Raw genomic sequence first — 22,965 nt, 5'->3', positions numbered from 1 at the left:
CTCTTAAATCCCACTACTTATTCCTGCGTCTGTTGTGATCTTACAAAGCTTCAAACGACGCGTCGACTATTAAATCAGTCGTCGACGATTTTGATAGTCGACGTAATCGTGACTAGTCGACTAATTGTGGCAGCCCTAGTATGTGAGTGTGAATGGTTGTCTGTTTAAGTGTGTTAGCCCTGTGACAGGGCTAACACAGGGTGTACCCTGCCTCTGGGAGAGGCTCCAGCTCCCACACAACCCTGATAAGGATAAGAGGAAGAAAACGGATGGAGCGGAAAGATGTATCAAGTATATTCTACACTGAGTGTTGGTGAATTCATATATTCACTTAAACTAGGAGGACAGGTGTGGATTATACTAAGCCCACTGTGTAACTTTGCTATATACTAGATGTACCCATTGAACGTTGCATTTGGACTTTCCAACAAGGGGAATTCTGTATGCAAGAAGGCTTAGTTATCTCTATATCAATTACAACAAAATGAAACTAAACGTTCTCGCTTGTGAGAAGAATAGAAAACTAAGCAGTAATCGACCACAAGGGACGCTTGTACTTAAGATTTCTCACTTTAAAATAACAGGCTGTGGTAATACTGGTCTGTATACATGGGCAGGATGTTGTGCAACTGTTGCTTTAAAAGCATGTAGTAACCAAATCAGGTGACAAGCAAATCTTGTATTTAAAACAAAGACAGATGAGTTTGCACTGCATTGTGAGCATATTTGTTTCTCTAGAAGAGACGGTCTGACTGGACCTCTACTGTACCTGAGCTACAGGGGTGGCTGTAGCTCAGGTGGCAGAGCAGGTCAGCCACTAATCAGAAGGTCGGTGGTTTGATCCCAGGCTGCCTCCTGGCTGCATGCCAAATATCCTTGGGCTGGTGGTGGTCAGAGGGCCCGGTGACGCCAGTGTCCTGCAGCCTCGCCTCTGTCAGTGCGCCCCAGGGCAGCTGTGGCTACAATGTAGCTTGCCATCACCAGTGTGTGAATGTGTGAATGTAGTGTAAAGCGCTTTGGGGTCCTTAGGGACTGAGTAAAGCGCTAGTGAACCATGTTTCACGTTTGACCCTTCGTCTACAAGTCATTGGGTGAATGGGGATGATCTGTGCTTTGTGTGCACATCTTTGTACGAAATCTGCTTACCTGCTCTTTAATCATTTGCTGTTTTAGCTGTTTGCTGGTTTCATGAGCTTTAACCAGAGATTCTGGTGTTTTTTGGCAAAATACATGTATATTTAAAAATTGATTCAGGCTTTAATTAATTGATATTGCATTATTCAAGCTAAAATCAATTTGAATCAGGAAATCGATTTTTATAAACCCACCGCTAGAAACAAGCCAGCAAAATATGTAGAGTACTGTGCAAAGTCTTGAGCTGCCCTTCATTTCTTCACACATTTGTTTCTCCTCAACTTTTTTCAGTTTCCTTAGATTTGTAGATTTGGCTAAAGAAAGGAAACTAATTGTGTTTTTGCGACAGGCTGCTAGTAACAATGTGCACAAAGACACAATTTGAAACTGGTTCTTTGCTAAACTGTTATGTGTAGACACAGCACTGGTTCATCCTTGTGTTAGTGTATGCTTACTAGAGTAGGTCAGTGGTCAGGTATGGTCAATGACTGGGCTAAAAATAAATGTAAAAGCAGCCAATGTCCAAAGAAAAACTTTGAAAGACCTTCAGAAAACCTAAACGACTGTTGCTGAAGAGATTAAAAAAAAAAACATTACAAGAAAGTCTGGGTCTTTGGAAGCAAAATGTATAGAAAGTTTTTTGATTAGAAGTTTAAAAAAATATTATGATTCAAGAGGGCGAAGCCTGAAAGTGATAAACATATAATTAGAAAATAGTGCTAATTATAGTCTGTTCTATATTGAGTCATTAGTTGCTGTGGGTTGATATTTTGGAGTCTAGCCTTATGGGGGTGGCCAGTACACTGAAAATAAAAAAGGGAAGTTTTAAAATTATGCGACAAGAATACTTCAGAGGGAAACTAGGTGTAGGAAGACTAACAGATTAACAGTAAAAAGGGTACCAAATCCTTTGCATAGTTTAAAGACTTAATAGTTCTGTGGACCTAGGCTTTCGGTTTCCACATAATCCAAGACCACCTCTGTGACATGTAAAACTGAGGTCATGTTTGGCCTGCTGCACAAAATATTGGATACAGTAAAACAAATTTACACTGGCAAAAGAGACACTCCAAACCTTTCTTTTAACCCTCAGCTAACCTTTTTTTTCCTAACATCACCTGACCATTTAAATCAGATTCATGTCAGTTTGGCAGGTGTATGATGTTAGTGTAACCAGTTTCTGCTTCACCCTCTGTAACAGGCCGGCCCAAATAAACTCCTTGACTCTGCATTTTGTTGTATTTTTAAAGAAGACAAGGAGTCTCTGGTTTGTCTTGATGCATGCTCAGCCATCCAGGTATGCAAACCGCAAAAGTTTGATTCTGTTCATCTGGACGTAGCATTTTCAGTGGGAGAAAAGTTTCGTCACTCATCCATGTGACTTCTTCAGTCTCAGCTGACTGTAGGTTTCCCCAATCTTATAAATAGTACATTTGCACAATAACTGAAACCAGCACACTGAATGAACAATGGGCTGGGAGGTCAGTTTTTTGATCATTAATATGCAAATTGTGACGTTCATTGCTCAACAAACACTGATCAATGGTCATGAGTACCATTCACAGAGAGTTGGGGAATGGCATTGTAAGATGTCAAAAGATGTACCCTTGGGCCCCTTCCATGATTCAGAGATGTTTTTTCTATTTTTATGTAAATGGCCTCCTTGACTCCGCCCTCAAACCAGCGTTCCTCCCTGTCCAGGATGTGTACTTCCTCATCATTGAAAGAGTGTCCACTGGCCTGTAGGTGTAAATAGACTGCAGAGTCCTGGCCTGACGAGGTAGCTCTTCTGTGTTGTGCCATCTGCTTTGCCAGAGGTTGTTTGGTTTCCACGATGTCTAAATCCTGGCAATCCTCCTGGCACTTAGCAGTGTACACTATATTACTTGTGTCGGGGGACCCGATCCTTGGGGTGGACCAATTTTTGGCACAGCATGTTTTGGGGTTTGCTTAGGCAGCAGTTGTCCTTCTCTCCTAGATGAACTGGAGCTTTCTTTAGGCGCCTTCCCAGATTTGACAAATGTCCAGCTAGGATCACCACATTTACTCAGGCCTTCTTGATGTGATGTTCTTCTGCTTCCCTGGCTGCTGTGTCTATGGGGATGGTGTTCGTTCTATGCTGTGGTGTCCTGATGACACCCGGTTTGTGCTCCAGTGGATGCATATTAATGATCAAGGACCTGACCTCACAACTTATTGTTCATTCAGTGGGCTAGTTTCAGTTATTGTGCAAATGTACTGTTTATAGGGTTGAGGAAACTTGCAGTCAGCAGGGGTCACTGCGTTCAGCAGCTAATGACACTGCGGTCAGCGTTTTGGAAAGCCATAGATGCAGAAGTAGTTATGCCAGAGTTGGTGCGCTACTGCCTTAGCAGACTGATTAAGGCTGATTAGAAAGGCCTGAGCCATCTTTGGAAAGTTGTTTATGACCACAAGCACATCCACTGATTTGTTTGCTGAATCCTCCAAAAATATTTTTGTGCCGTTCCTTGGTGGCCCTGGTGACCTGCTTCATCATGGACACCTTTTAGTACAGCAGGATGCACGGTTGACGGAACAACATACAGGTAGGTCTTAAAGACTCGATCCAGTAAACTATCTCTTATGATCAACTTGTCCCAAGCCTTTAGAAGTTTCTTTGTATCGGCTGCTTCTTTGGCCCACTCTTTCCTTGATGGTCTCCGCCCACATTCCACATAGGAGATCACTCTGCACAGCACATCATCATGTGTCCCACTAGGTCATCTTGTAAGAAGGATTCAGATTCAGACCAGTTCGGTGTAAGCACAGACTGAGAGAATTGAGACAGGAGAAGAGAATGTGGCCACACTTTTGACTCATGTTTACTATGGCCCTGGAGAACAGCTCCCACCTCAGCCTGTGCAACAGCTGCACTGAAAAATGACAAACTGGTCACCGCCTGGGGTCGGAACACTTGTACCCTCTTCCATATAGGGTTGCCTCTACAAGGGATGTAATGGATGACCTTATTCCATCAGCATTGACAATGTGTCCCAGGAATTTCATAGACTGTCTCAGAAAATGGGACTTCTTTGGAGCCAACTTGAGATTGTAAACCTGTGGTCTCTGGAAAACCACTTGCAAGTGCTCCAGTGCCACTTCTTCTGTGGCAGCACAAACCAGGACATCGTCAAGACAACATAGCACACTGAGAAAGGTCTGATCTCTGAAAATGGCTAACGTCATCCTCATGAAGGTCGCTGGACTGTTGCACAATCCTTGTGGCATATGATTATATTCGTATAATCCAAATGGTGACGTAAATTCGGTGTACTTACGGTCCTGCTCATGCAACTCCACATTATAATAACCTGAAGTCAGGTCCATTGTAGAAAATAATGCGTTTCCTCCTATAGCAGCCAACGCATTGGCCAAAAGCGGAAATGGCTGGGCATCTTTGACAGTTGTAGCATTAAGTCAGCGGAAGTCATTACATATTCTCAACTCACCAGAATTCTTCCAAACTAAGACCAATGGTGATGCAAACACACTGCAAGATTTCTGAATAATTCCCCGTTCCTCCATTTCATTCTGTGGTAGTTTGTCATAAATTTGTCTTAGTTGGTGGCACATGTTGGCATGGCAACCGGAATGGTTTGTCATCCACAACTCGAATTCGATGTAGGCAAGCTCGTCTCTTGAGAAGATGGACACAAACTGTGCTATGAAGCCAACTAGTTTCTCTTTGCCAGCTGGTGAAACTGCACGTGAATCAATTTCAATATCAGATAGCCCCAGATTTTGTAGCACTGCATGTAAGGGGCTACCACAACTTGTCACTTCCTGTGAAGATGCATTTTAGGCTCACTGGCTTGTCAAAGGGGTTCAACACTTTTACAGGGACCCATCTATCACTTTTTAGATATGCCACAGTTCTTCCAACCATAACCGATCTTGGCCTGGACCTTGAGCCTGTGGGTTCTATAACTACAGCAAAGACCACCTCCCCACTATTGATTAGCTGCAGCCTGCCCCAAACTAGGTGTTCTGTCGGTGGCTCCAATGTGACAGCTCTCTTTAGCTTGACAGCTCCAATCTAATCACCAACGTGCTCTCGAACCACCACGCCTGATATTGAACTCAACAGATTTTTATTAGCCAGTTCTTCAGCATTCAGGGCCTTACTGTGTTCCTCTCCTAAATATAGGAGAATAAGGTCCTCACTCTGCCCTGCAACCACCAGCATTGCCTCAACAACTTTGCAGCCATACATCTCAACGGTAATGTCACACACACCTGTTGGAACTGTCCTTGAACAACTACAACCAATCAGGACGACATCAGTGGGTTGGAAGGTTGAGGTCTCCAATGCTACATGACATACCCACATAGCAAGCAGGTCTGGCCCGGATCTGGTATCAAGTCGGCACTGCTAGCTAACTTCTGGCATGATAAGACGTATGTCATCCAGATACGGGCCAGGCCTGGTATAGATGGCACTATGTGATGGCATGCCATATCTGGCTTGATTGTGGTTTGGTTTATGTGGCCCAGGCCCACAGAAAACAGGTCTGGCCCTGAAGAAGATCTGGCATCAAGCTGGCACTTCTGACTGACTGGTGTTTTGTCAACCAGATGTGGGCCACGTCTGGCAATGATGGCACTATTTATGTTCCTATTTTCCTATTTAAATTAGAAGACCAAAATGCCATGCTGCAATACTATACTGCTATGGTAGCCAATGTTTCAAATGCAGGTTTGACAGGTTTTTGAGTGTACATTTCATCCAAAACCTAGTGAGGGTTTACTCATCTTTGCCAGTGGGAGGCTGTAGCTCAGGAGGTAGAGCAGGTTACAAACTGATCGGAAGGTATAGTGGTTCGATCCCTGGCTCCTCCAGTCTGCATGTCAAGAGTATGAATGTAGTTAGGAAGCACTCAGTTAAGCGAAAGTGTGTGATTAGGTGAATGTGGCATGTTGTATAGAGCACTTTGAGTAATCTGGGAGAGTAGAAAAGCGCTATATAAGAATCAGTCCATTCACTGTCTGAACAGAGTTCAGCATGTTACTTTTGCACTGTTTTGCATGTTCTGGCACATGTTGTTATTGCATGGCTTGATTAAGTTACACATTAGGCTGACATCTGGGGCCAGAGCTGAAACTGTTCTGGGCCAGCCCAGGGCCAGCATTGTCTCTACAACTGGCCTATGGCTGCACACCACCTACAGATGGCCCACATGCCGCAAAGAATGACGGCCCTTTCGTGGCCCAAATCAGGTTTGCCAGAGGTAATCCACACATGGGCCAGCACAGGACAACCAGTGTGTATGCAACTGGCCTTGTGCTGTGCCCATGTGTGGGCCACCTCTGGCAAACCAGTCCCAAAAAACATATGTATTATACAGTGTTAAACAAATGAAGAGTACACCAACTGGTGTACTAAATACTTCATACACTGTGTTCGTCAGTTGATAAAACAAGTTTTATGTATCGATAAAACATAACTACTCTAGATACAACTCACCTCTCGTATAGCTTTAACAGACTGGGAGTGATTACTGCAGCCAGCCTCAAATAAACGGCCACAACAACAACTGTATAAAAGACTTTTTTCTTCTTTACAGTCATTGTGCCAAACCAGGAGGGAGGGCGCTGTTTCCCCATTGCACTGACAGTTGAGGCAAGTGGAAACACTGTTATGTTAGGAGCACACCGGTGACAGGTGTAGGTGATGCTTGGTGTCATGAAACACTGATGGGTCTACTTTTGACTCAAGTAAAGACATGTGACCTCCAGGAAATGCTGTGTGCCTATAAAGTTTTAGCTAAAAACAGTTAAAAAAACAAACAGCATATTTTGCCTTCAAAATATGAGGACTCGCAGCTTATCCTCTCGTTGCAGAGCTCAGGCTGAAGCGTGTGGGTCATGCCTGCAGCTGGCTTGCTTTATTTTTGTTTTTTAATCTGCTCCCTGCTGAGTCACTGCTTCCCCTAAACGCCCCGCTTTCGATTTCCATTTCCTTTAAATCGTCTGTCTTCTGGGCGACCAGCAGGTGTCGCTGCTGCGCCTCGTAACTTTTCAGCAGTTTGTCAGAGTTTTTAAGTTGAGAGGAGAAGAGGCGCCGTTTCTAATGGGAGGGGGTTTTGTTTTTGTTTTTTTTGAAATTGTAACTTTTACTTTGCTCTTATGAAATTCCCACTTCTCCCTGATTGGAGGAACCGGGAGAAACGTGATAAAGACATGATGTAACCAGGAGAAATGCATCAGAGGGCGTGTGGCTGAGAAAGAGCTGGCTTTTTGACTTCTTTGTGCTAAAAATAGGTGCATTAGCTCTGGGATAGAGGCTAATTTGAATAGTTAAAAACCGATTTGCATATGCGCTGAAGCCGATATGAAAACAAGACGAGCCGCCGATACGTGCGGTCAGTTTACATATATAATGAGGGGGGAAATCGGCTTTTAAGGGTAAAATGCCTTTTCTGGCCTCACTATGATGCATTATGCAAATCAATAAAGCGCCGTTTGATTAAAAGTTTGGTTCGTGCTGTCGCGGGGGGGGTTTCCCATCTGTGAGGTGACGTTACGCGCGGAGGGGGATTTCCACGCGTCTAGCAGCCAATCGCGAAGCCTGCCGGAAACACAAAAGCGGAGCACACTTAGTTCCACGCATGGCTTCGGGACGGTTTGACATTTCTCCTCGGGATCAGACAGACACTCTGAGCCGCTGTGCAGTCTAACTGGTGGTTTAAGGAGCTGTTTCAGAGTTCAGGACGAAGGTTTGGGCCGAGACGGAAAAAACCCAGAGTCATCCGGTTTGGAGAGTTCTCAAGGAAGAATTCAAGGACACGGCGGTGGAGTTTAAGGTCCTCAAAGTGGTCTTAAAGACTGTACGCATGCCATGATAGACATGGACATGGTCAACGGTACCTCTGGTGGGTGGTTGTCTTTTGTAAACCTGTTGAATCTTTGCGTGTGTTTGTGCGTAAAAGCGCTGACATCATCCTGAGGCATGTGATTTTTCACAGCAGAGGAGACAACACCCCTTCCCGGGATTGACCCGCAGGACGACAATTATTCGAGCCTCAACTCTATAGATTTCGGTGAGTGGTGGGTCTTTTTTGTTTTGTTATGTTTTGTTTTGTTTTGGCTCTGCGTGCATCTGCCGGAAGCGGGGAGGCATTACGGTGACCTGAGATGACCTCTGGCAGGAGGCGTGAACCATCATCAGAGTTCCTGCTTGTTTAATCTTAGGTTGTCTTATTTCCGATGTCAGAGAAGGAGAACTCAACATTTGGGACATTAAATTAAACGTGAAAAAAGTCACAACAGCTGATTTCTCTTATCTAACTTTGAAAACTGTGCTGCAGATGCTTGCTTTGTTTAATGTTTCATGATTTCTGACAAAGTGTCAGACATGACAGACCACAACCACCCCAAAAGGTATATTTACCTGCAGATAACCACTGCTCTAGATTCACTTTCACTGGTTAAACTGAGGCTGGCTACATGGCACCAGGCTTGTTTTTTTGTTTTTTTTTATTGGTGCAGTGCTGAAACAACGTGCCACAGATTCATGCACCAGTGACAAAAACAAAACAGAGGAAACGGTTCATGTGAGGTGGTAACCACTCAAATTCTGACACACTGTGTCTTGTGACACGTTGCCACGTCTTAAAATAGATTGCAGTAATATACTATTAGGTTTGAAAGATGTTAATGGAAGTGTTTCTGCTTTCAAATCCAAAAACATAAAGAAACAGCACAGCTGCTGCCCTAAAGTGGTGTCAGATTTTTATCACATTTGCACTTTCACTTTGGATTCACCATCAGTTTGTATTCATTCACAGACCTGATTCAAGAATATATCACAGAAAGTGAGCAGGTAGCACCCTCCCTATCTGGACTACCTGGACCACCTCCTCCACCTGCTGGCCTCCCCTGTTCGACACCAACCCCCATCCACAAACCAACGCAGACATCCAAGCCGGTGCTGGTTGCAAGAGGCACCTCGTCTAAGGTTTGTTTGTTTGTTTTTTGTTGTTGTTTTTAGGTGGTGTCATGCAGGGTGTTGATTTTTCTGGTTTCCAGCTCATTTCACAGTTTCATACGTTACCCAGAAAGACTGCTGGCAACACCCAAGGGTGCCAAGCAGAGAGGTGTTTATATCAGCTGTGGGCTGTGAAAGCTGCCAGCCTGCGGTGAATAGGGGCATAATTTTTTACAGTTGTTTTTTTTTTTACAATTTTTTTTTCTTGGCAAAATTTGTGCTCATTACTTCGATCCAGGTTCTATTGAACTAGATCAAGTCATAATCAATATACCTGATACTTAATTTATAAGAGCCAGAGAAATAAATGTCAGTACATGCACCTATTTTGTAAATACTCAATCACTTTGGCTGCTATGACTGTATAACAGGTAGGAAACTGGAGTCTAAGCTGTCTGGAGAAAGGTTATGACTAATAAACAATGATAACAATAATGATGGCATTCTTATTTTTAGCCTTTTCTTATCTTAGCTGGGCAACATAAACATTAAAACAGTTAATGGATTCAGCTAAAACTTAAAACATTTTATTTATGAGAAGAAACTGTTAAAATCTGCTTTTGGCTTCTCTGATTGTTTTTTTTAGGTTTTCTTATCATTTGTTTATGCAAAGCAGTCACACAGATGGGCAGGTTGTTATGCTCTTCCCTCTGTTTATTATTAGCAACAGTAGTTTTATTTCCCATATTGTCTTTGTGCTATTATTGAAAGGCGGTTGATATAAAACACGTTCAGAGGAAGCGTCTGTTCCTCCTCCTCGGCGGTGGCTGCAGCTCTCATAATGAGGCTGTTGTGAGGATTGAATGTCGGTGGTATGAAGTGCTGCATGATTCATGTGCAGCCTGCAGACGGTTGGCTATTTTGCTGTGTGGCACAGAGCAGCCGTTAGGCAACTCGGCAGGTCAGGCTTCTACCAGAAAGCACGTGGTTTACAGGCAGCGGGAGCTCAGAAAGACTGTAATCTGATAAGAGAGGCACTGTAGTGACCGCACAGATGGGTAATAATGAAGGGCGGTAGAAGAGTAGTTCAGCCTTCTCTTAGTGAATGAGCTGCACAGGTTATGTTGCTGGGTTTGAAGAGGTTTTGCAGCTTGTGAGGGAGCGTGGCACACCTCTTTGTGCTTTTTTTTTTGTTGTTGTTATAGAGGAGGTGGGCTTGGGGAGTGGAGAGGACATTTTGGAAGAGCTGTAATCTGACTCCTGCTTTCAGTTTGCCATCCTTTCTGTTTACAAGCCAAACCCACCGGAGACGAAAGGTTGCATTTTTCACCCCCGTGTCAGTGCTGTGATTGGCTGAAGGGCGTAAGGCTGAGCTGACTTCCTATTTCCGTTTGCTGGCTCGGTGTAGCAGGCTTTTGTTGAAAGGTCCAGTCCTTTTTTTTTTTTCTTTTCTTCTTTTGGGGAGGGGGCTAACACGATTGCAGGGGTGCATACAAACACTTTGACCAAAGACGTCTGGGGCTCGACAGGATATTATGAAACATGATCTCATGCAGAGGTATCACCACATCTCTGCAGCGATGGTTTAATGATTCACAGCAACACGTCTGACAAAGGAGGCGACTTCTTTACTACTTTTCTTACCTGCAGGTTTGATCATTATCATTCTTATCTTCTGTTTTTTTTTTTTTTTTGATTAGCTACAGCAGATAGACTGCAGTGAGTCGGGTGAAACTTGATTTGTGATAACTTTGGGTTCACGGTGATGTAAGAGAAAGCAATCAGGCGCCTCGATGAGCAGAAACAAATGAGCGAGGATGGCACTGCAGAGAAAGAGAGAAACTAAAAGCAGCAAAGACAAAAAAGAGATACAAAGTCTTGAGTGGGAGCGGAAAAAGCTCGGTGGTCTGCGGTGTAACGGAAAAAATAAGACATCATATGCAAGAGGAGGAGTCGCAGAGCACGAGGTTAACTCTGCTCACTGATAGAAAGCACATGTATGGAGAGAAAACAAAAAGAAACACACGCCATGAGTCAGTTCTTTCACTGCATGCTTCATCTGTAGTGTCATCACTGCCCAAGAGACATGAGGTCGTTTTTCTTCATTAAAACTATGAAGATGTCGAGGCGGGGAAAAAAAAGCTCTTTCAGCAGTAAAACCGCAAAACCGTGTAACATCATTAGACTGTTAATACAGACACACTGGTGTGTAAAAAGTACCATTGTAGTATTTTAGCTTGTCAAAGTGGAACTACTTTCAGCTGCTTTATATAGAGTGTCTCAGTTTAACATGGGGGTTCCCAAAATGGGAGCTGAGCTGCTACAAAAAGATGCAAAGTAATCATTTAGAAATATTCTGAGATATTAAATTGCATTTGTTGCCATTTTTGACACTTTTCTCTCATTGTATTTTTTTAATGGTGAAATACTGAAACATCACACTTGGTTTTTAAATTAAATAACCTAGACGTTCGGAAGGGAAACATTTTATTAAAAGGATTTTATGAAGTTGTGCTTTGAAAGTGAGTCAGTGCTTCGAAACTGTAGATATTCTTATAGGTTGTAACTGGTTGCGAATGCCTGCGTATTTGACTTGGTGACTTCATCTCCTTTACACATCGAGTGAATGAAATGTGACTTGTCAGGTCTTTACTCCTCAGCCGTAAAAGGCTGATCATGTATTGTCGTCACCTCACCGAGGCCGGTGACGTGGGCACCTAAGTTTGTGAATGCGATAACTTGAGGACAAGATGACGTAGGATTTTGTAATTGATACCACAGGTGCGTCTGCTGGGAGTCTGAGGGGTAGCACTGGCAGTTGCCAGTACTTTTATTTTACTGCAGAAGTTCAGTTTTTCTTCTTGGAAGAGTGTTGAGAAAGGTCGATAGTTGATGATCGGAAATCTAAAGGCATAGTTCAACTGGAGAGATGTTTCATGCTGTCAGCAAACTGACTCACCGCATTTGTACATCCAAAGCAAGAAAACCTCTGAGTGTAAATTAAGTTTTCATGAGAAACATCAAGTCGAGCCATCTGACTTTTACATTTCCTGCTAAAACAGATGGAATAGGGAAAAGAAACCGTGGGGGCATGAGGTAAGACCAGAGCAGAAATAAAAAGCATCGAGATCACAAACATGATAAAGAAATGGTTAAAACATAAAATAAACACAAACCAGTGGGGGAAAATTAAAAAAACAACAACTATTGTTTCTTCTTTCAGATGCTTTGTGGATTTGCTTTGAAGTCTTTCGAGTACAGAAATTATCTTTACTCATTAGATCAGGTTATAAAAGACTCATCTAATGTGCATCACCAGCCTTTAGGGACAGTCGTGAGGCTTGGTTGGTTGTTGCATGTTGTCTGCATCTTTTCATTTCTGCCAGAAGTTTCTAGTGCGAGGTAAATATGTTTAAGTCAATTTTTTTAAATTGCTTTCTCTTGTCCCCCCCATCAGCCAGTCCTCCCTGTCATGGATATGGCATCGACTCATCCTTCCTCTGGGCGAGGGTCCTCGTGTTTGCTGAACTCGAAGAACTCCGGCATCCCGTCCTCTCAGAACCGAGGCGACACGGACATTCTGGAGCGTGTTCTGGACAAGCCCAAGCTCGCGATAGTGGAGGAGCCCAAAGACAGAGGCATGAGGTTTCGCTATGAATGTGAAGGACGCTCGGCGGGCAGCATCCTGGGAGCATCCAGCACCCACACTGAAAAGACCCTGCCTACGATAGAGGTAGGAGTTTTTGTTTCAGAAGGGGAGTTTACACGACCTCAGAGGCAGTTAGGCACTTTTAACCACAGCTGATCCTGTTTACTCTGTTCACTTGACCCCTCCTGTCTGAAATGGGTGGAGACTGAAAAAAATGTGGTTTGTCTGAATCAATTAGAAAGTCCCCACAAATCCCAGCTCAAGTGCAGTGAGATACAAGGAGGTATATCCCCCAGCTGCTTACTAAAAAACACTGCCACACACATCTACACGTCACGATCATTCACACATTGACTTGGTGGTTACCAGGTTATATAAAGTTTAGTCAAGGAAATGTCCGGTTGCATAATGGATATTAATAGCGGTGAACAATGGTGTTAACCTGTCATTGTTTTTGGATGAAACTGGTACCTGAGAGGACTTAGTTTTGCTTTTATTTATATTTTTATTGTAATACATCAGGAAATCTGTAATGACCTTCTAGAAACCTATTGTTTAAAGTCTGCCCCTGAAAAATGTCTGAGGGGGAAAGAGACAAAAAATCCTGGAGCAACAGATAGAGAAGGTTAATCGGCTTTTATTTCAACTCTTTTCAAGCCAAGTTTCTCAGATGTCAGGGTTATCTGCTTTAGTTTGGCATATTACAACAGCTTTGGTCTGTTGGTCAGGGAAAAAATTAAGAACTTTAGACAACTTTTTCTGTTTTCTATCAAGAAAATCACATTAATAGGCATCACAGCTCTGAACTTATTCTGGATTTTTGCTATAAATCTTGTTCTTTTCTTTCTTTCAGATTCAGGGTTCCATCGACGGCTTAAAGAAAGTCAACGTCACAGTTTCTTTGGTGACCAAAGACCTCCCACACCGGCCTCACCCCCACTGCCTCGTGGGTAAAGACTGTCCAAATGGTACAGGGATCTGTTTTGTCACATTCAACCCTCGCAACAACCGACGTCACAGGTGAGCATTCGCCTTCGATCCCTGCCATTTTGATACCTTAAAATTCGTGGTGTGTCTTTACATTTTATTTGAACAGTTCCCCTTGTTTTTACACCCAGCTTCGCTAACCTTGGTATTCAGTGTGTGAGGCGGAAAGAGCTGGACATTTCACTTCAGAAGCGAAGAAGTCTAAATATCGACCCATTTCAGAGTGAGTGGGAGACGTATGCCAATACACCGCACCTTAATCTCCACGTTATTCTTCATTCAATAATACTAAGTGCAATAATCCTTTCTGTCATCGTTGTATTTTTACTCAGTTGTATATAGTATTTGTATTTGTATTCTATTTTTATCTTATTGTATATTTATTTTATTTTATTCTACTGTATATAGTATTTTATTTTATTCTATTCTGTACAGCTGTGTACTGTATTTATTCTTATTGTATTCTAATTTTTGCCTCATAACTTTTGCACTGTCCACTTCCTGCTGTGACAAAACAAATTTCCCACGTGTGGGACTAATAAAGGTTATCTTATCTTATTCACATATATAAAGGCAGTTTTTTCTGTCCTCACTGACCCATTTTGTCTCTGTTCTCCCCTCAGCCGGGCATTCGAAGGGCATTGAAGACATGGACATGAATTCAGTGCGTCTGTGCTTTCAGTGCGAGCTCGAGTGGCAGGACGGCAGGAAAGACCATCTCAGCCCGGTGGTGTCGAAGCCCATTTATGACAAGAGTAAGACATAACCAGACAAACACACCGAAAAGCCTTGACCGCAGTCAACCAAGCGCGCCAAAAATAAGGCAGCGTACTTCCCTATTCTCACGCTTTGTCGTGCATGTTTTTTTTAATTCCAGAGGCAACAACTACATCACAGCTGAAGATCACCCATTTGAACCTGTATGAAGGTCCCTGCACTGGCAAGACGGAGGTCTACATGTTGTGTGACAAAGTGCAGAAAGGTAACAGGAAAGTTTTTTTGAAGTTAGGTTCCAGGAGTAGATTACATAAAACAAGTCCAGTTTCCACTATTCAGAAACGCGACAAAGAGCCTGATTACAATCTAAGTTTACTTGTAGGGCTTTGGAGCTTTAGTTAACTTTTAAATGAGATTTTTGTGTTTGTGTTATTAAAAAAAACAACCCACACACACCCACATTTTTGTAACTTAAAGTAGAGTCACATTGTGTTTTTCTTGACTAAGAGAAAGCATGTGACGGGGTGCCCAGGAAGGTGGTGCGGTGCTGCATGAGGAAGTCAGGAGTGTTAGAGAGAAGTGTGAGAGCGATGCAGGATATGCATGGGTGCACTGAGACAATAGTGTGTGGTAGGAGCGACAGACTGGTTAAAAGTGAATTTGAGAAGCTGCTTTTGAGAGCTTCTCAAGCTGGCAGATGAGATCTGACTCTGTGGAATATTATGTTTGCGTATGATGTGTCGGTCTACACGGGGAGCTGTGGGGGTTTCCTGTGTAGAGAAAAGGAGTGAAGGTGAGAAGGAGCAAAGTAGAAAATGTGTTTTGGTGAGGATGATGGAGGAGGTGAAGGTGGTTGAGTTTAAATACTTGGGGTCAACCATCCAGAACAACTGGGGTGTGAAAAAGAGGTGAAGAAAAGGGTACTGGGTTGTGACAGAAGGATACCAACATGAAAGTAAAAGTTAAGAAGGCAGCTGAGAGATCAGTTACATTGCATGAAACGTATGAAAAGACCTGGAAGAAGCTGAGTTTGACATGCTGAGATGTTTGGAGCTCATCACAGCGACCGCTCAGGTTGGACGGTTCTGGGACAAAGTAAGAAAGATGAGCCTGAGTTTGTTTGGACATGTGCAGTGAAGACTTGCAGGTAGAAAGATGCCGTCAGAGAAGAAGAAAGCACAAAGAGGAGGTGTGTGGATGTGATGAAGGAGGACTTGTAGGTGGTTTCCAGGTGGTAACGTGCCCTAAAGAAGAAAACTGTTGTGACCTAATTATTTTGAATTAAAGTATTAAAAGTTTTGATTCCTCTAAAAAAAAGGTTTTATTTTTAATCTTCTTTGTATTTTGGATCCTTTTTGAAACATTTTCTCATCGATTCTTAATTAAGAGGCTTCTTCGCTTCTTAAGGCGAACAGGAAGGTGGCCTTGGAGTCAAGGGTCCCATGAGCCTAGGTGCTGACCATTACGGAGTCCCTAATGTAATAAAACCTGGGACTCCCAGAAGTGAAGAAGCTTCTTGTTAAAGACTCCCATGACCTGGATGAATGAGAACACAAACATGTTCTAATGTTTCTTGAATAATAAAGAGCTTTGCGTGTTTGGTCCTCAGACGACATCGAGATCATCTTCAGGCGAGAGTCGTGGAAGGCGAACGGGGAGTTTGCCCAGACAGACGTGCACCGACAGATCGCCATCGTGTTTAAGACTCCGCCCTACGAGGACCAAGACATCACAGAGGAAGTGGAAGTCAACCTGGCCCTGCGTCGCATCTCAGACCAGATGGAGAGCGAGCCCGTTACATTCAAGTACCTGCCTCGCAATCCAGGTCAGTAAGCACTGGACTTCCCTAACATCCTCTTCTGCCACACCAACCCTCTGCACGTCCTCCTTCACTACATCCATGAGCCTCCACTATCTCTACTCCCTGTTAGAGATGGCACGATACCACTTTTTTATGTCCGATACCGATACCGATATCATAAATTTGGATATCTGCCGATACCGATATGAATCCGATATAGTGTTTTTTAATCAACAAAACTGTTTTTTAAAATATCTTGCTGCATTTTGCAAGTCTGCAAGTTCATACTCAAGTTTAAAACAACAACTACACTAAAGCTATTCTGTTATACCTGTATACAAAAAAAATATTTCATAGTTCAGCAATACTGATCAATCTAATAAACTTAAACCTACACCATCCTCCCTATTCTGGTATTTTAAAGAGTACTTAGCATATATATTAAGCAACCTAACTAATAGGGTTCCAACTCCCAGCAACAACAAAAATAAATAAATAAAAAATAGGGAACCACCCCTCACACTCCACCTCATGATGCTTAATCGACGTAATCAACCTTAATTTGATGCAGTGTGAAAAAAAATGCACAGAAATCAATTATTTTTCAAGAAATATTAAATAGATTCAACATCTTTCTTCAACAAAATTGCAGACTGCACAGATGGTACCTTCCCAAAGGAAAAAGTACTATAGCTTACTAGGGTATATATATTAGACTTAATAGTCACTATATACAGTAATTGACTTTTATTCATTTTACATCAAATTAAAACTTTGTGTGTCAGATAATTATTTATTAAAAGCTAGACATTTTAAATGAGAATAAGAAAGAAAAGTATGTCTTTGTGCCCCCTTTTCCCTGTTAATGCCCTATCGGCCCCCCTGGCTAAACTTTGCTAGATCCGCCCCTGCACAGTTACCAGCCGTCAGCTACGTAGAAAAAGATCCTGGTGTAGAAAGTAATATTAAATAAATTCTAACAACAGCTGATCAAGCTTAAACGTGCTGCTGTTGTTCAGCCGCTGGTTTCCTCTTTCTGGTGCAAAGTGGGCCAAAAACAAACAAGAGAGACGGACTCGCGACAGAAAAGCCGATCAGCTGATCATTTAAGCAGTTTCACGATTGAAGTAGCAGCCGGAGAGCGAGAGGCAGTCGCTCGTTAAGCTTAACGCAGGAATGCTTTACAAACATTCAGAGATGGACTTACACACTTGCTTTACTTCTCTCGGGATAACTTTGTCGGAGATGAAATGCCGGGTTGCTAGCGAAGCTCCACATGCTATCCAGACCACAGGTCCCGCATGCCACAGCCGCTCTATCACGTGATGCATACTGCTCCGACATGCTAACGTTCTGAGGTGAGTTACGGCGTGTTGCAAGTTTTGTGAGGTGCTTTCGTGATATTTAATGGATCGGATTACATTTTTTATTTTTCTCCGATATCCGATCCAGTAATTTAGGTCAGTATCGGACCGATACCGATACGTAATATCGAATCGGTCCATCTCTACTCCCTATAGATTCACTTTTCCGCCGGTCTCCCTCCTTCTTCTGGTCATAAAGTCCACTGTCCTCTCTCCTATACATCTCTACACTTCCACACTTATGTCATCAGGACCAGCCACCTTTCTGTTCTTCCTCCTCTTCATAGCTGTCCTCACTTCCTCCTCACTGCACTTTCATGTTCATTAACTGTCCTCTGTCTTTTTTCTCTCTCAAAGTACTCCTTCCACCTTCTCTGCACACTCTCCTTACTCATTAGTACATTTCCATCCTGCTGCAAATCCTTTCCAGCTCGATCACTCTGTTTAACCAATCAAAACAAACCTTTATCTCCTTTCTTGGTGTCCAGCCTCACATACAACTCACTGTAAGCCTCTTTGAATACTTTCCTGTACGTCCTCATTCCACCATTACGTCACCGGCCACCACCATCTTTCCTTCGGCATTCCTTGATACCATTCCTACTCAACACTTCCTCATCACCTCTCTTCCCATCATCTACATGTCCATTGAAGTCTGTCCTACTCTTTCCCCCCTTGGGGACACTCTCTGCCACTTGATCCAACTTGCTCCAGAACTCCCCTCTCTTTTCTAAATGACATCCAACCTGTGGGGCATACGCACAGATAACAATGAAAACCACCCCTCTGATTTCCACCGTCACACCCATGATCCTGTCTGACACTCTCTGCGCGTCCACAGCACTATGTACACCACAATAGAACATTTTGAATCCACCTCCAGCGCTCCTGGCCTTTCCACGTGGTCTCCTGCACACGCAATACAGCCACCTTCTTTCTCTCCATCATGTCAGCCAGTTCTCTCTCCTCTTTACCAGTCATAGTGCTCACAAATTAAAAAAACAGATGCAGCAGATTATTGCTAAACACTGACAGCGTTTCATTTCTCATTTCAGACCCGTACGAGGTGAAGCGGAAGACAAGGCTAAAGTCAGAGGTGAACCTCAAGGAGAAGCCCTGTGTGACAGGTGAGGTTCAGACTGTCAGTTTGATCTTTGTGTTTTTACAATTCAGCATGTGAACTGTTTGACTGGGGTGTGCCACCTCTCTGGCTCCATGTTTACATATTCTCACTCAAAATATTGTGACTTAATACAACAGGAAAAGCACAGCAAACCAACATTTTAAATCTAAACTTTTTGGATTTCATCATGCAAAAAGCATAAAGTGCCTTTAAGTGAATACAATTATTTTTATTTTAACTTGACACTCAGTCCAGATTAAAGCTATTCACAATCATGTTCAAACTGCTTGTTAAATGATAGCCAGTCTTCTCAAAATCCAGGTTTAAACTGTAGTCTATCTGCCTGACTTCAAGAACCGCAAAGCCCCTTTTCCACTGATGCAGGACCAGTCCATAATCTAGAACCTGTTCCACATATTTCCCCTGAAAAAGGGCCGGTGGCATTGTGGCCCAGGTTGGTGCCACAGAATTGCTGACACCAAAACTGAAACAAAATTAAGTGTGCAGGAATTTCACCCATGACTAGCAGATGCATTTTTTATTTATTTTTTTGCATGGAAATTACTCCAACACCTGCTAGTAGCGTTTGGGTCTCAAAGCTTTTTTTTTCCTGAGAAAGCCCCCCACACCAGCTCCACACCAGCACTGCATTGGTGGAAACGAGGTGCAAGTGAGCCATTCATTTATTTTCCTCTGGAAAAAAAGGGCGTCTTGGTCATGCTCACTTGGGTAAATTACAGAAACCTCAGTGGAACAGTTGAGTTGGTGTTTGTGCCATTAACCACACCTACTAAGAGTCAACACGTCTGCTGTGAAGATGCACTATTAGACACATGGCAGCTTCTGTAATTGGGACGAATCACAATGCCCTTCAAAAAAAAAATCACACTTAATCATTTTCTGTCTACTCATCACTGCATGATGAAGAACAGATCACATGCTAACATGACATTTGCCAAAAATGCCAAACTCGACCACTGGAATACACAGACATGACAAAAGAGGAAGTGGTCAGCCACAAATACTCCTTATGTGACATGTCATTTCTATGACTGATTATCACATGAAGATAGACTAGTTTTATGTGTTATACATATATAGATACACCAAACAAGATAAAGATGGTGTGTAATAAAAGCAACAGGGTAAACTGTACAAAAGGTTAAAACTAAAGAGCAGCAAGTTCCACCTTCATGAAGGCTAGTTTTGGTTGATGTCGACTCAGCTGTGGGGTTGTTTTGGAGGTTTTTCACACAGTTATTTCCATTTCATAGCCTGGTCTGACTGATATAAACAAGGCAAAACAGTCCTTGTGGCATAAAGTACTACAGATTAACAATGAGACAAACACCTTTCAAAATGATCACACAGCTGGCTCTGCACTTCTCCTCCCGTAATCTCAGTGAAGACCTTTTTCAAGACTGGCAGCTGTGTGTGTGTGCTTTTTAAAAAAGGTTGAGAATCACATGTCACAATCCAGGTACAAAGACCTCCGTCTAATAACTGACCATTCATCATGTTTCTAACAGCTTTGTTTTCTCTGTAACGTAATCTGTTTCAGCCAAGAGCGCACCTGCCTCAGATCAGGTCATCCAGTTCCTCCCAGAGGCCCAAAACATGATGTCGCCACAAGAGCGGTCGCACCCTGTCCTGCCCGGCACACCTGCTGCGGCGGAACCGCGTTACTGCAATCCAGTCGATTCAAACACAGACGAGGCGGCCGTTTACAACCAGTTGGTAGACATGCCTGAATTTTGGGAGGTCTTCAATAACCCAAACTTCTCCTCACTCGTGCCTGGCAACTTGGACATCACTGCCTCCCCCTTTGCTAATGTGGATATGAACTTCAACCAGAACTCCGGCTTCCTGCAGGACTTTTCCCATTACAGTGACTTGCAATTCAACATGCTCGTCAGCGAGAGCCAGAACCCGCAGTTGGAGCCCCAGGATAGCACGGTTCAGGTGAAAACGGAAGAGGAACTTTGAGGATCGTGTAGCACAGTTTACAGCTGTTTCTGTCATCTTTTAACATCTTGGTCACTTCCTTGCTGACAGTTTTATGTCACTGCCATGTGAGCACATTAAGCTAGTTTACCGCTTCCCCTTGTTTCTAGAACTTGTGCTAAGCTAACAAGCTATCGCCTGCTTTGTTTTTAGTATGAGACTGGTACTGATTAGCGCAGCAGAAAACTGAAACCATCCTTCAAAAGTGGATACAAGTGCCAAAATGCATATGCTTGTCTCTCTAGAGTCAAGTTTGAAAAATCCCATCAGCCACTTGAACTTTCATCACAGAATATCATCCATTTAATACATTTCAGAGGTTTTCTCTTGATTTTTAATGGATTTGACTTTAAGTCAAAGGTATAACTCCTACTTAAGCAAAATAACACGTTACATGCTGCTCCGCTGGTCTGATGACAGTTAAGGCTGCGCATAGCTCTGCAGGCCGAGAGATTCCACTTTAACCCCTTTGATGGCACTGGTTCAGAGCTCCTTTATCCTTGGCTCAGTGCTCTCATGCTGGCACACGTATCCAGTTCATCCCAGACAATGGGTGAGAGGTGGGGCTCGCCATTTACCGTCACACCACTTTAGAATCGCCGGAGACCCACGCACAACTGTGCTGCTAAGCTGTTTGTTTTATTGGCTTACTCATGTCTAAACACAACAAGTTAGTCAGTACTAAACACTTAGCTAAGTTTCACACCAGTGATCATCAGTGTCTGATCTTCTGTGACAACTTACAATTTATTTTTTTCCATCTGAGTGTTTTCTGTTTGAGCTGGCACTCAAAGCAGTTTTTTCACTGTAAGCCACACACACACGTCAGATTCTATTAAAAGTGGTCCAAGGAAGGAACAATGGTGATGCTGTGGCCTCTTTCAGCAGGATAATACACCTTGCCACAAGTAAAAAAAGGTTCAGGAACATTTTAAGCCATTGACTTGGCCTCCAGATTTCCCAGATCTCAGTCTAATCGAGGATATGTGGGAGCTGCTGGAGGTCTGCGCCTCGATGGGTCAGGGCTATTTTGGCAGCAAAAGGGGAACCAACACAGCATTAGGCAGGTGGTCATAATATTGGGCCTGATCAGCAAGCTGTTTGTTCAGCTTTTTCAGTTCGTTCACTTCTCATTAGCACACAGGGACCTCCCACCACCAGTCCCCTATATTATGTCGTCTGTCATTATCAACTTGAAATGCTGTCAAATGTAAATACAAACTAGTGAATATAAAAATAACAAACGCTTCGGCTATCTTGAATCAGAGAAGAATATATGTGGCATTTTTGGTGCTTGTATCCACTTGTGAACAATCTTCCTGTAGTGAGTTATCTGCTGCGCTTGCTCTGCTAGACTGCAAAACCATTATGGAGCAGAGTGCCTTCTTTCCTGCTGCTGCTTTGCACTTTGTTGCCCTGTATTTAACCCCGTACCTTTTTTTTTCTTTTGCTCCCAAAGCCTTGCTGGTCAAGTCTTCGGGAACAAGTTGGCATTCCTTATTTTCCATAAGTGCTGCAAGCATTAATTTAAAGCCTACATTCAGTGTGGAGTTTAAAAGGAGAACTCAAACTTCTCCACAAAAGCTGTAAACTTCCATAATTGCAGTCTGTTTTAATTGCAAGGTGAGACTAAAATGGCACGTATTAAATGTTTGTGCGACATTTGTTTTGTTTGCTTAGCTGAAGCTGCCGGCAGCATAAAAGGGTTTGGTTTTTTTCTTTTAATCACCAAAAGTCTCAAGTACAGTAGTTGGGGATCAATTCTTCTTTGTCCCTGTCTGTTATTGCTCTCTGTTGGCTGCCACAGCCACTGGCTTGTTTAATATTTAATCAACATAAATGTAATAGAAAACAGCCCTTTTCCTATTTCTGGCTTTCTTTGTGTCAGTTCCTTTTGTTTGTCAGTTTCGCTCTTGTGCTAAGCATTCAAATTTCCAATCGCACCTTATCACATGTCTGCCCACAGTGTAGTGCAGTAGTCGGAGAAAAATAAAATGTCTGTGTGTAACTTTTGTTGTGTCATTACTTCCTGTTGAGGCAGAGTGAGAGGCAGAAATAAAAGATTAGAGTGCGTTAAAGGGGATGTAGGCGCTGCGATTCAGCTGCCGCCCACACACATTCCTGAGCTGCTCTCTCACTTATAAAAACAATGATTCTTGGCAGCTTCGACATCTCCGAGATGCTTTTCGGCTTGTCACGTCGTAGTTTTAAATATCTTCAATGCCTCAAGAGAACCTT

The 22,965-nt window shown here is 43.0% G+C and overlaps 1 protein-coding gene across 2 annotated transcripts; it reads left to right on the top strand.

The window, feature by feature from the left end:
- The first annotated feature begins 6,429 nt into the window (after positions 1–6,429).
- relb (v-rel avian reticuloendotheliosis viral oncogene homolog B) lies at positions 6,430–22,735 on the top strand. Of its 2 annotated transcripts, none has more exons than XM_026192089.1 (11): positions 6,430–8,027; positions 8,121–8,195; positions 8,943–9,112; positions 12,540–12,815; positions 13,585–13,751; positions 13,850–13,941; positions 14,342–14,473; positions 14,596–14,700; positions 16,045–16,260; positions 18,656–18,727; positions 20,285–22,735. In XM_026192089.1, exons 1-11 carry the CDS (start codon positions 7,994–7,996, stop codon positions 20,707–20,709), a joined length of 1,764 nt encoding a protein of 587 aa, XP_026047874.1. In that variant the 5' UTR covers positions 6,430–7,993; the 3' UTR covers positions 20,710–22,735. The 2 variants fall into 2 exon arrangements, with proteins under 2 accessions (XP_026047874.1, XP_026047875.1); XM_026192090.1 differs by having other exon boundaries at positions 6,720–8,027; positions 8,124–8,195.
- Positions 22,736–22,965: the final 230 nt, after the last annotated feature.

This window comes from Astatotilapia calliptera, chromosome 14, assembly GCF_900246225.1.
Source record: "Astatotilapia calliptera chromosome 14, fAstCal1.2, whole genome shotgun sequence".
In the NCBI taxonomy this organism is placed as follows: Eukaryota; Metazoa; Chordata; class Actinopteri; order Cichliformes; family Cichlidae; genus Astatotilapia; species Astatotilapia calliptera.
This window is presented reverse-complemented; position numbering and strand designations above follow the sequence as displayed.

What these genes read in the sequence shown, in the direction of transcription:
- relb (XM_026192089.1), top strand. Translation starts at nt 7,994, where the DNA reads ATGATAGACATGGACATGGTCAACGGTACCTCTG. An exon ending in CATGGTCAACGGTACCTCTG is followed by an intron (nt 8,028 to 8,120) that starts GTGGGTGGTTGT and finishes GATTTTTCACAG; the next exon opens with CAGAGGAGACAACACCCCTT. An exon ending in AGACCCTGCCTACGATAGAG is followed by an intron (nt 12,816 to 13,584) that starts GTAGGAGTTTTT and finishes TCTTTCTTTCAG; the next exon opens with ATTCAGGGTTCCATCGACGG.